We start from the raw sequence: 13040 nt of genomic DNA on the forward strand, positions 1-13040 counted from the left end.
TTAAATTTTATTTTATTCTTGTTTTTCGTCATTATTATTATTATTTTCATTTTTGGCTATTTTACATTGATTTATTTCTTTAGGTTATGGAGAATGGTGATTTGCAAATATCAAATGCTTTGAAAACAGATGAAGGAGTTTACACATGTTCTGCTAGTAACAAATTAGGAAGTACTCAAGCTCGAGGAAAATTGGAAATTAAAGGTATGTTCTACTTTTGAAATTAATTACCTACTGCTTATTGTGAAACAGAATTATTTAATAAACAAGCATTTATTTCTTAAAATAAGTTTTTTTGTCTTTGAAAAAAAAAAAAAAACTTTGTATTGAGAAGACGGAAATAAAATAATTCATGTGAGTCTAAAATGAGTGTAAATAATATAATTATTAAATTAGCATAAATTGATTAAAACTTAATTAAGTGTTTTATAATCTGACATAAATTAAAATTCTCAAAATAGAATATAAAATTAATTTTGCAATGCTTAATTTTTTTTTTTTTTTTTTTTTTTTTGAAAAAATATTGTTTTTTTAAATAGTAAACTGATAGTTAAGTTAGGGACTTATGAACAAAATGATTAAATTTAAAAAAATAAGATCAAATAAATAAATTCTTATATATTGGAAACCTTTTCACTTTCTTCCTTAAAAGATATTTATTTTTGGGTGTAAAGTAGGGTTTTTTTCATCTTTGCAACTGTAACAATAATGATGAAGTTATAAAATATTAAATTAATGCAAGGTTTGTTTGTTTTATATTGAGTTTTTAGCATTCATAAAATTTTCATTATGATAATACATTTATATGAAATTTTTGGAACTTAATCATTTATTATGTGCCTTTAAAAGTTGTAGAAAAAGTTTAATTAAATAGAAAAAGCTTTATAGTTTATATGAATAATACTAAACAACAAATATTTCTAAAAAGTAGGACATTTTTATTAATTAATGCTTTTTTTTTTATCTCTGTTTAATGTTTTCTATATTTGAAGGAATTCATAAAAATTATTTGTAATGTTAATCAATTGTGTAGTTTTCATGTACGAAAACAATTCATATCCTTATAAAATTTTGTGTTTCATTTTTTTTAAAACTAAATAAACCTTTTTTTTTTCTTTCTTTCCTGACCTTTCGTTTCTTTGCATCATTATTTGTACTTTCTGAATTTATTTGTTAAGTTTATATACTCTATTTAGAAATTAATTCTTCAGTAATTAATCTTGAAAAATTAGCTTTGTGTTATTAAAAATATTTCATTCATCAAGCAAAATATTGCTCTTTATTGTATTTTTTAAGTTTTGATTATCTTATTTAGGGATGTAAAGGATAGTAATTTGACTGAATGCTGAATATTCGGCGAACAGAATGGGCTGAATATCAAATATTCAACAGACAAACAGCGAAATTTTCTTCTTTTTTTAAAAAAAATCATTCATAATAATTTTTTATATAGAAATTAGTTAGCTCATTATTGAAAAATAACCAATTTAGCTGTACAAAATATTTTTTATACAGCTAAATTGGTAAAAGTATAAATTTAGCTGTATAATAGTTCTGGTGTAAAAGTTTAAAAAAAAAAAAAACTTAAATATAAATGCTAGATATTAATAAAAATGAATGTTAGATATTTAGAAATATTGAAGGTTTAAAATAACTAATGGCTATAAAAAAAATTAAAGTTGAAAGAAAAAAAAGAAATAGAAAACAAAACTTTCATGTTAAAAATAATATTTTCCAGAAATTTTTTTTCCATAAAACACTAAAAGAGATAATGTTTATCAGAAAACTTTCAAAAATGCAGTGGAATCATAAAAACACTTATTAAAAACAAAGATACAAAAGCAAAACAGAAGAAAAATTTACCTTAATTTTTTAAAGTTAATTTTAGAGTTAAGCATTTCAGTTTTCCAATTAACTTATTTTCAAGGAAAAGGGAAATTTAAAGTCAAATAGAAACACTCTTAATTGCTGTGTCCCAATAAAAACTCCATAAAGTTATTTGTAAAAAGAAAAAAAGCTAAATAGAAACCAAAACAATAATCATTCTTAAATTTTAAACGAAAGATTTAATGGTAAAAGTCTTAATTTAACTTTTTCACATTGCCGTATTTTTCGAAAAAGTGACCATAAAAGAATAAAGTTTATTAGAAATGCTTTTTAAAGGATACTGTCATAATAAATAAGCTGATATAAAAATCAAATGAGAAAGAGAATTTTTTCTTCTTGGTTCTGAAATATAGCTATAATGTTGAGAATCACAGTTTTCTATGTTACTAGTTATCTGTATTACCGTACATGAAAAAAGTGACAATTAAAGAATTAAGTCTATTAAAAATGCTCCATTAACATGCTTCTCTATAGTTAAAGCAGAAAAACAAAAAAAGTACTCAACGTTTAAGACATAAAGTGTTGAAAAAACTATGAAATCGATTTGCCTGAATATAATTAAAGAAAGAAAAAAATCAGCATTATAAAACTCATAGCTCAGTACCAAGTAATCTAGTTTCAGTTCTTCAAACTTCACTTTTAGAACATAAATTAACAAGTTTCTGAACTTAACAAATGTGTGTAAAAACAATTTCTAATGTATTGTAAAAAATACAATTTTAGATTATCCTTTATTAAATTTATTAAAATTCCACCACCTCCCCAAAAAAAACTTTGTTGAAAAATAATTTTCCAAATAATACTTTGCCGAATATTTGGCCAAATATTTGAATGAATATTCAACAAATAGGCCAAATATTCGTTACAACCCCAATCTTACTCTAATTACCCAACTCTCACCAATAACCCATTCTTGTAATAGACATTGTTTCTTCGTGTTATTGCACTTGAAAAGTTATTTGGCATTTACCTGTGATGTATTTTTTAGGTAAAACTAAAATCACCCAGCCTCCTGAGAACTTTGAAGTTGCTGCTGGAAGTTCTGCAACCTTTAGATGCAATGCTGAAGCGGATACGAGTTTATTATTAAAGATTGATTGGCTATTTAATGGTCAGCTAGTAGACTTTGATCAAGACCCTAGGATAGTTCAAGCTTCGGATAATTCCTTGACCATTTCAAAGACACTTGAATTGGATTCTGGTATTTTTACCTGTGTTGCTAAGACTGATTTAGATGAAGATACTGCCACTGCCATTCTTACAGTTCAAGGTTAGTTGCATATTAATGATTTTTTTTAACTTTAAGCTAAATATTAGAATTTCTTAATAAAACATTAACTATGTTGAAATCAAACATTTAATGTTTCTATTTTTCTTTATTTATGAAGAATATGTTCAGATTTAAAATTATTTTGAAACTCAATGTATTATCTGTCTATATTTTTTTAATAAAAATAGTTTAGTATGAAAAATAAGTTACTCCTTAACTAAACGATGTTTGATTGTCTGACAGATAATACTGAGTATATATATGCATATATATACATATATTTATATTATATATATATATATATATATATATATATATATATATATATATATATATATATATATATATAAATTAGAAATTGGAAGGGATTTGCCACGGATAGGAGGCGTTGTCCTTTGTCAGCTATTGAGACAGACAAGACCTGCAAAACACAAATACATGTTACTCAATAAAGTTTGACAACTACTGTCTTAAGCTGTCATTTAAAAAAGTTAAAATTATGATCTAAAATAATTTTTAATGCTCTGAATTAATATATATTTATCGTAAAGATCGCTATTTTATTGTTTATATGTTCATTGTTTTAATTTTTTAAAAATTTAATATAAGTATTAATTTTTGACAATGTGTAAAAAATATTGTAAAATTTACAGGAATACGTTTATTTATAAGATTACTTTAAATGTAACATTAAAAAACCGTTGTCATTAGAAACTTTCGTTATGGTCATTAATTTACTTTGAAGTCTTTTGTAATTCTTTATTTTCCAAATTGTTCTAACTAAATTATCTAAAAATTTGCATAAATGATTATTATTATTATTATTATTTTTTTAATATTTTGAGCATAATATTAAAGAATCATAATCATTATCAACTTTGAAATGTTTCATTAGTCTTAGTTTTTAAAATTGTTAAAAATTTCTAAAAAAATTTTAAATTCAACCTTATTATTAAAAATAAAGTTTGTTCATAAATATTGAGTTTTGTGTGAAGAAATGTCATTTTCAATAAATGTCATTTTCTATGTGGTTGTAAGTTTTATTATATAAGAGAATATTGCAATGTAAATTATTTTCCTCTTCAAGTTTTGATACACAACAAATTTCCAGATGGAAATAATTGACTTTATTTCTCAGGGCGTGTAAAATGACATTTTTATATGCTCATTGCAAGATACCTTTTTTTTTTAATTCTTTGAAATAAAAAGCTTCTTTTCTACAATGATAATTATTCCTGGAAAGCAGGTGTGTGACATTTTCAATTAGATTATAAGATGTGTTTTATGGCAAGAAGAGTACTTAGTTGAAGTATGAATACAAAATAAATATTAATCCACATCATCATTATGATCAAATATATTAATTTAATTAACTAAGTAATATAATGTCAGATTAATCTCACTACATCTTAGAGAAACAAGCACAATCTGCATCCCACTACAGCACCTGAATATTATATGGAAAAAAGCTATTTCCTTTTTGAAATTTCAAAAATTGGGAAATTTAAATCGCATCAGTTTAGAATCAGCGAATTAAATATTAAAAAAAAATATGCATGTGGTCAGTAATTAACATGAACATAAAGAAAAATATTATTTCCTTTTTAAATTAAAAAATCAAAAATTTTGAATCTCAGAAGTTTTGAGTGCGCATGATTGAATGTTTAATTATCGTTGTATTTTATTTATGCCAATTTCATTGTGATTCAGTGTGGTTTTTTCTACATTAGTTTCATAAACATTAATTTTTTTAATTGCTTGTCTTTTTTTAAAAGAACAAAATTCTTTTTTTTTTTCAAGTATTATAACACTTTTTAAAAGCTTCAGTTATAAGACTTTATTAAAAATGTTAAAACAAAATTTATTCATGGTACAATTGTAGGAGATAGTTTTTTTAATCTCCCTTTTAAACACACACTACTTGGTTACATTTTAAAACACATGGCCTCCATCTCAGTCACCCGTTGCCACCCTCAGCAACAAGTGAAGGAAAAATATCACTATGGTGATTTTGGTTGGTTGGCGCGGGGCCGGAGGCCATAGCGACCAACCCGTTTGTGATACTCTCCCCCTCTGATTCCGAGGTTACGTCCCGGGGAGGAATCAGAATTCATCTTTGGTCTGCCTCTCCTTCGGAGAGGTAAAATAGGTTCTGTTGCTTGTGTATCAGAGTTGCATTGTCCCAATGCTGAGGTGTGGTAGGTCCCAACAAGAACACGTGGCTTATCTGGGTGGGCAAGTTCATAGGAGGTAGGCGACTTCTTTCGAAGTATGAGATACGGCCCATCTCTTTTAGGTACAAATTTGGCAGTAATTCCTTTCTTAGCATTACTGAGTGGATGTAGAGTCACCCACACTTTCGAACCTACAGCATAAGTGGGGTTTTGCTGGCGTTTTGAGTCGAAATATGTTTTATGCCGATCTTGGGATTTTTCTACATTATCTCTAACAGTCAAGAGGATAGAAGAAAATTTTCTGAGATACGGGGTTATCTCAGGGACAAAGTTATCGTTTTGGATAACCGTTCGAATATCATGCTTTACCTCTTGAACTGTCCTGAGCTCTCGTCCAAACTGAAGGTATGCAGCAGTATACCCTGTCGTTTCGCATTTTGATGTGTTCATAGCGAATCGGATGACTGGTAGGTGGTCAACCCAATTTCTATGCTCTTGGCCAACAAGAATAGCCAAGCGAGGTTTCAGGTCCCTGTTCTTTCTTTCCACAGGATTTGCTTGGGGATGGTATACCGGCACCAAACATTGCTTAATATCAAGCAGAAAACAAAGCTGTTGCATTACACTGCTCACAAATTGTGAGCCATTATCGCTGATAACTCTTCTAGGCAATCCATATCTCAAGATCACCTCCTCCAACAGAGTGATTGCACACTCCTTAGCTGTGGCTTGGGCTAAAGCAAATAGCTCAACCCATCTAGTTGAACAGTCCTCAACGATGAAGATCCATTTCTTTTTATCTTTACCTTCAGGCAATGGACCAAATAGGTCTATGGATAGGCTTTCAAATCTTTGATTATGTACAGGAGTCTGAAGAAGACCAGCTGGCTTTTGAGTGGAAGCTTTATAGCGGTTGCATTCGACACAGTTTTTAATATATTCGGTGATAAATCTTCTCATACCAGTCCAAAAGAATCTTTTGGAGATTCGATCCAAGGTACCTTCTATACCGTAATGGCCAGCAGTTGGCGCATCATGAAATCCTTTAAGGATTTGACCTCTTTCTTGCATAGGGACTACTAGTTGAGCTTCGTCCGAGTCACTATCATGGGAGTATCTATAGAGAACTCCCCTATTCATGATATATCCACGTTCAGTCCATCGATTAAGATCTACTTCATCTGAGCGATCTTCAAATGCTTCTATAATCTTTCGTAAATCATTATCCTTTAGCTGTTCAGTGCGTATATCACTTGGTGATCGAGTTGGAAGATCAATTGTAACTGAACAGAGACAACAAGGATTTCTCTCTTCATGAACACAAGGTGGGCGAGACAGCATGTCTGCAATGACATTGTTTCTTCCTGGGATGTACTGTATATTCAGGTTGTAAGATTGTAGTTGCAAGGCCCATCGGGCCAACCTTCCTGATGGAGATTTAATACTTAACAACCACTTCAAGGGTTGATGGTCAGAGGATATTGTCACCTGGGCACCATCAATGTACCCTCTAAATTTATTCAAAGAGCACAGCTAGAGCTTCCCTCTCTGTAGTCGAGTAGTTTTGCTCTGCAGATGTCAAAAGACGGCTAGCATATTCTATTGGGTGTTCATTTTCATTTTCCCCCTGTAAGAGAACAGCACCCAATCCATAACCACTGGCGTCAGTTCTTATTGTGTAAGGTTGGTCGGGATCAGCTTGTTTCAGAATGGGAGAAGAAACCAACTTCTCTTTCAGGGCAGCAAAAGCTTTTTGTTCCTGCTCAGTCCACTTCCAAGCAGCATTCTTTTTTGTAAGTTCACATAATGGTTTCGACAGGGTAGAAAAGCCTTCTATAAATCTACGATACCATGAACAGGTTTGCAGGAAGGATTTAACCTGCTTTATATCTTTAGGGACAGGAAGCTTGGTTATAGCTTCTACTTTTTCTGGATCTACTTCAAGTCCTCGGGTAGTTATGTAGTGACCTAAGTATTTTACCTTAGAGCAAGCGAAATTGCACTTTAGGCGGTTAGCTTTCAATTTAAATTGGGCTAGTCTTTTGAACATAAGAGTTAGATCATTTAGATGATCTTCAAAAGTAGGTGACATGATGATTATGTCATCTAAATAAATGAGAATTTTTACTGAGGGGAGTCCATTTTTAAAACGGTCCATTAGTCTCTGAAACGTTGCAGGGGCATTTTTTAACCCAAATGCCATCCTCTTGAATCTGTAAGCACCCAAAGGAGTTACAAATGCTGTTTTGTCTTTATCATCATCATGAATTTTCACCTGATGATAACCGGACTGGAGATCTATAGTAGAAATATAGCCTATGTTTTTAGCATCATGCAAGAGATCATCTAATCTTGGCAAAGGATAGGAGTCTGTGACAGTCACAGCATTAAGCTTTCTATAGTCGACACAGAGTCTGTGTTTACCATTTGGTTTGGGAACCAACACAACGGGAGCTGCATAGGGAGATTCACTCTCTTCTATAATTTCTTTTTTTAACAAATCATCCAATTCTTGTTTAAGAATTTATTTCTTGGCTGGTGACAGTCTGTATGGCGGAACTGATATTGGTGCATGATTTTCAGTATTAATTCGATGCTCGGCAAAGGGAGTAGGGTCTCCCCCTGGTTTAAAGGTATCTACAAATTCACTGAGAAGTATGGAAATCCTTCGTCTTTGCTCTGGGGTCAGAGGCTCTCCTTCATTTTCTCGTAGGCTACATTCATTTGCCACAATGTTGCTTATGGATAAACCAGGTTTATGGATATCCTTCCGGAAATAGATTTTATGATGAGGTTCATCACCAAAGTGCCATCTTTTACGTTGGATATCTAGGACGATACCAGTCTTTTCCAGAAAATCATTCCCCAGTAGAGTTCTATTTCCAGTAGCCTCGGGCAGGGCTAACAGTTCATGATTGAATTTTCTACCTTCAATGTTAACCAGCACCTGGGTGGCGCATGCTTCAACTGTAGTCTGACTTCCATCAGCTAAAGTCATGACTACCTCTTTAGTTTGGAATTGGGCTCCTTTTTCTTTCAGCATCTTAAACAATGTCTCTCCAGCAATGGAGCGGGTTGCTCCTGTATCAGCACAAACTCTGGCCTTGATGTCAGAAATCTCAACATCAAGCAGTGCTATGGGAAAGGAAGAAATATGACAAGCGCGCAGATTGATAGCACTTGCACAAACATTTGGAGAGCAGGTAGGGCACTTTGCCTTGATGTATCCTGGCCTTCCACAGCCATAGCATGCTAACTTTGGTTGAAGTTCAAAATTTTCCGGCCTAGAACGTTCTTGAAAATTCGGTCTTGTATCAGGGTATCCCCTTCTACTTTGCTTCGAATATCTTTTATATTCAACTCGGGCAGTGGAGCTTGAAGCGGCTGGTTCCCTCTTCACTCTTACAGCTTCATAGTCATCAAGCCGTTTGACGAGCCCATCCACAGTGTTCAACTGGCACCACTCATCAATAAAATGATCTTTTACATCTGACGGCAATCTTTTACATCGACTTTGCGTTTAATTTGGTCAGATATGATCAATTCTCCTAATTGACTAAAAGTGGTTATTTCCAAACCACTAACCCAACCTTGGAAAAAGTTCCTAAGTTCATAGGCAAAATCTTGCCAAGACGATGAGTTAGTCCTATTATGCTTCACAAACAGCTGACGGAACTTTTCCGCTGTCAATTTAAATCTTTTTAGAAGTAGTAGTTTTACTCTGTCATAATCGCTAGCAACATCGTCACTCTCTCTTGCAATTAGCTGCGCAACATCATAGGGCAGCAGTCCAATAAGATTGGATGCCCAAAATTCTTTTGGAACTTCACTGAGTTGAGCTTGGCGCTCAAATAGCACTAAATATAGGTTTATGTCGTTATTATTTGGATCAAATCGGGGCATTAAGGACAACAAATCAATCACAGGTTTTCTTCGGAAACCATCAGTATTGGTGGAGGGTCCACACTGTCTTGCCTCTATCTCGAGTCTAATTTTTTCCAGTTCCAATTTCATTTGCTCTGTCTTGATTCTTTCGTTGCTCTCGATGCTGGCCTTTTCTAACTCAGCAGCTCTCTTTTTCTCCTCAGCAGCATCCTGTCTTTGGGAAATGATCGTGTTAAGCATTTCTTTTACAAACTCCTCTTCATAGTTATCACTAGAGGTAATAACTTTCTTCAAATCAATAATTTTAAAATCAGGGGTGACATCTTCACCCAACTCACTAGCAAGGAGAATTAAATCCTCCTTACGAGCTTTTCCAAAGAACGTCATCTTTCAATAAACAAAAGAAGATGGTTCTATTTTTAGAGCACAGATTATAAATGTGAATACAGGGGCAATTCTTGCACAAGGGCACACTTTGTATGTAAACACTGGGACGATTCTTGCACAAGGGCACACTTTAGATTAGTAACACTTGATGTAAACACTGGGGCGATTCTTGCACAAGGGCATACTTTAGATTAGTAACACTTAATGTAAACACTGGGGCGATTCTTGCACAAGGGCATACTTTAGAGAATTAAAATAATACTGTAATTGTTATGGCAAAATGATCTTAGAGAGGTAACTTTTATAGCATATTTGACCAACTTTTACAATACAAAATTTAATCAGAATTATTTTAGTAAATATAATACCTTAATCTCATAAATGAAATACATGAGCACTTTTTAAATTATTAACCAGTTATAAAACATTTCTAATAAACATATATAGGTAATGCAAGTAACCAAAATTATTTTAAAATATATTACTTGAAACACTTAAATAACAACACAATTACTGATTAAGCATTCTTATAAATGGAGAGCAATAAAACAAATCAAAATATTTATGTTAAATCATTGTAAGAGCTGTAAAAGTTATTGGAAACCACTGAAGAAACATTTTTCTCTCCCCAAAGAGGAAAGAAAAAAAAGAATCACAGTTATTCAATGTCAACAACACGAACAAAACAAAAAACACACACGCACAGCTGCAGCGAGCGGAAGAAGTAACAAAATAAAAAGAAAAGACCGTTGAAGAACGATCTTTCGGGTGACGCTATCACACACAAAATCGGATTATCGGGGATCCGGGCCTCTAGTTGGTGCGCCATTTATAACACTTTTTAAAAGTTTCAGTTATAAGACTTTATTAAAAATGTTAAAACAAAATTTATTCATGGTACAATTGTAGGAGATAGTTTTTTTAATCTCCCTTTTAAACACACACTACTTGGTTACATTTTAAAACACATGGCCTCCATCTCAGTCACCCGTTGCCACCCTCAGCAACAAGTGAAGGAAAAATATCACTATGGTGATTTTGGTTGGTTGGCGCGGGGCCGGAGGCCATAGCGACTTACCCGTTTGTGATAGTATCAGTTTTAATTGTTTAGTTTTGAATGAGTTCTAATATTTCACACCATTTAATTCATTGCAAGAATATTACTAAGTTTACTTCTTAAAAGGTTTTAGTGTTTAGAACACTGGTAAAAATTTCCATAATTGCGGTCGACATGTATAAGTTTTTGGTCATGCCATATTTCAATGGTTAATTTGTTTTACAAATGGCCCTTTGCTCAAAAAGATTACACACCTCTAACTTAGTCTTAATCTTTATGGAATTAAAATTAGTATGAAAAATTAGTTAGTTGAATTATTAAGGAAGGTACCTCATACTGTATTTAATATTCTCATTGACATATTTGTAAAAATATCAAAACTAACGTTTTTTTTGTTATACTTTTTAGATGTACCTAATCCTCCAGAAATAGTAGAAGTTGATTGTGATGGGCTTTATGCTTTGGTAGTGTGGAAACCAATGGGTGACCGAAGAGCACCCATTTTGAGTTACCATGTTCAGTATAACACTTCTTTCACTCCAGATACTTGGGAAGATGTCAACAAACATATCCCAGCTCCTGATACACGATACAATGTATGTCCATTTTTAATTAATTTATTTTGATATTTAAATATTCAGATAATGAAATTAATTGAATTATAGAAATTAATAGCAAATATTTATTTTATTAGAAAAAAAAACACATATTTCTTATAATTTTACATGTGAAGGTTTTGAACTTCCTGATGATTTTTCATCTCTTAAAATTTTCTAGCTGTTATTATGTGTTGTTTTAAAACTATTTATTACACGCTTTCTTTTTTTTTCTTATAAAAGATTTTTGATCCCTATTGGTTGTCTGAATAAATAAATATATATGAATTTTTAATTGAAATTTTATTGTTCATTCATTTGAAAACTTACCTTTAAAGATGTAATTGCTTATGGGCATATTGAATTGCTCATTTCTAAGAACAATCCTTTTCAACTATAAGCATAACTTAGAAAAAAATCATGAAATTATCTATACATTTACTGATTTCTTAAAACATCTCTACATCAACTTCATTGTTTTACAGAACGAAATTAGATTGAGAAATAATTATTATTTTTGTATGTGTTCAAGTTTCTATGCATATACAATTGCATACATTCCTAAAACATTTTATTATTGCTTTTAACTTTGATTTATGTTGGTCCATGTTTAACTTTGATTCGTGTTAGATTTAAAATCAGATAAATAATATTCTTGTTATTTAATTTTGATTTGTGGATCGTACTGTACTTTTTGTAGGTTGAAATGAGTCCTTGGGCAAACTATACTTTTAGAGTAAGAGCAAGAAATAAAATAGGGCCAAGTGAACCCAGTGATCCATCTCAGCATTGTGCAACTCCTGAAAGTGTACCCTACAAAAATCCTGACAAAGTAATAGGAAGGGGAACTCAGCCTGATAATCTTGTAATTTCTTGGACAGTAAGTAGTAATTTCACATGAACATTTACTCTTTGCTTTTTCCACCCCCCCCCCCCAAAAAAAAACTTCTTTGTTTTTTTTTTACATTATAAAATATGTATAATTTAAAGCTACTGATTTGAAAAATGAATAGCTTTATTTGAAAAAAAAATGAAGCCTTAAATGTAAGCAGCAAATGACTAATATGAAAAATGGTCCAACATTATTTTCTATGTGTCCATCTCCAAAGAAATTTAAAGTAAATTAGTGTATACATTCATGTTTGAACTAAAGCGATCATATAGTGAATAATTTCATGATTTATATATTAAATGTTAAAGAAGTAAATATTATCGTGACTTATATAAAAAAAAATTTATCACAAAATGAATATTTAAAAGCTTTAAGTAGTTAAGTCTAACATTCAAAAGTGTTACATTTCCAATAAAAATTATAAACAATTTTGTAGTGTATGTTAAATTTAATTTTGCGCATTTTAAAGTTTACTTAGTAGAAGCATTTCCTCATGGGTTAAACTTCTAAAGGAAACTGTGTTCTTTTCTCAAAATAGGTTTTCAATCCACCTTTTGTTCATTATTTCTACTACACATTTCTATCTCCAAACTGCTAAAAGAAAATGTGTAAGAGTTGTACCAATAACTAAAATTTTGTAAATTCTGAGTATCCGATCAAAATCTAATCTTTTATCTGGCTGATTCAGGTTACTCAATAAAATTCAAATTTTTTGATATCCGTTTGGTTCCAAGTACCTGGCCATTTATTGTAACACTTATGTATAACAATATGAAGATTTTATAATTTTCTATTGAGCAAATAATTTGCAAGATATACTTCAAGGAAATTTAATGTCATCCTATATAAATAAAAACATATGTTTTTATTTTTGGATTTTGTTTAAAAAAAA

The 13040-nt window shown here is 31.1% G+C and overlaps 1 protein-coding gene across 1 annotated transcript in view; it reads left to right on the forward strand.

Annotated features, from left to right (window-relative positions):
- The window catches only part of LOC107455154 (neuroglian), a 40148-nt gene that overhangs the window by 14841 nt on the left and 12267 nt on the right, over positions 1-13040 (forward strand). The window contains exons 11-14 of the mRNA XM_087166034.1: positions 84-204; positions 2876-3157; positions 11069-11256; positions 11957-12136. Coding sequence (XP_087022160.1) covers positions 84-204; positions 2876-3157; positions 11069-11256; positions 11957-12136 — 771 coding nt within the window. The remainder of the gene's footprint in view (positions 1-83; positions 205-2875; positions 3158-11068; positions 11257-11956; positions 12137-13040) is intronic.

This window comes from Parasteatoda tepidariorum, chromosome 6 (assembly GCF_982258835.1).
Source record: "Parasteatoda tepidariorum strain Cologne lab strain chromosome 6, Ptep-v5.0, whole genome shotgun sequence".
Taxonomy (NCBI): domain Eukaryota; kingdom Metazoa; phylum Arthropoda; class Arachnida; order Araneae; family Theridiidae; genus Parasteatoda; species Parasteatoda tepidariorum.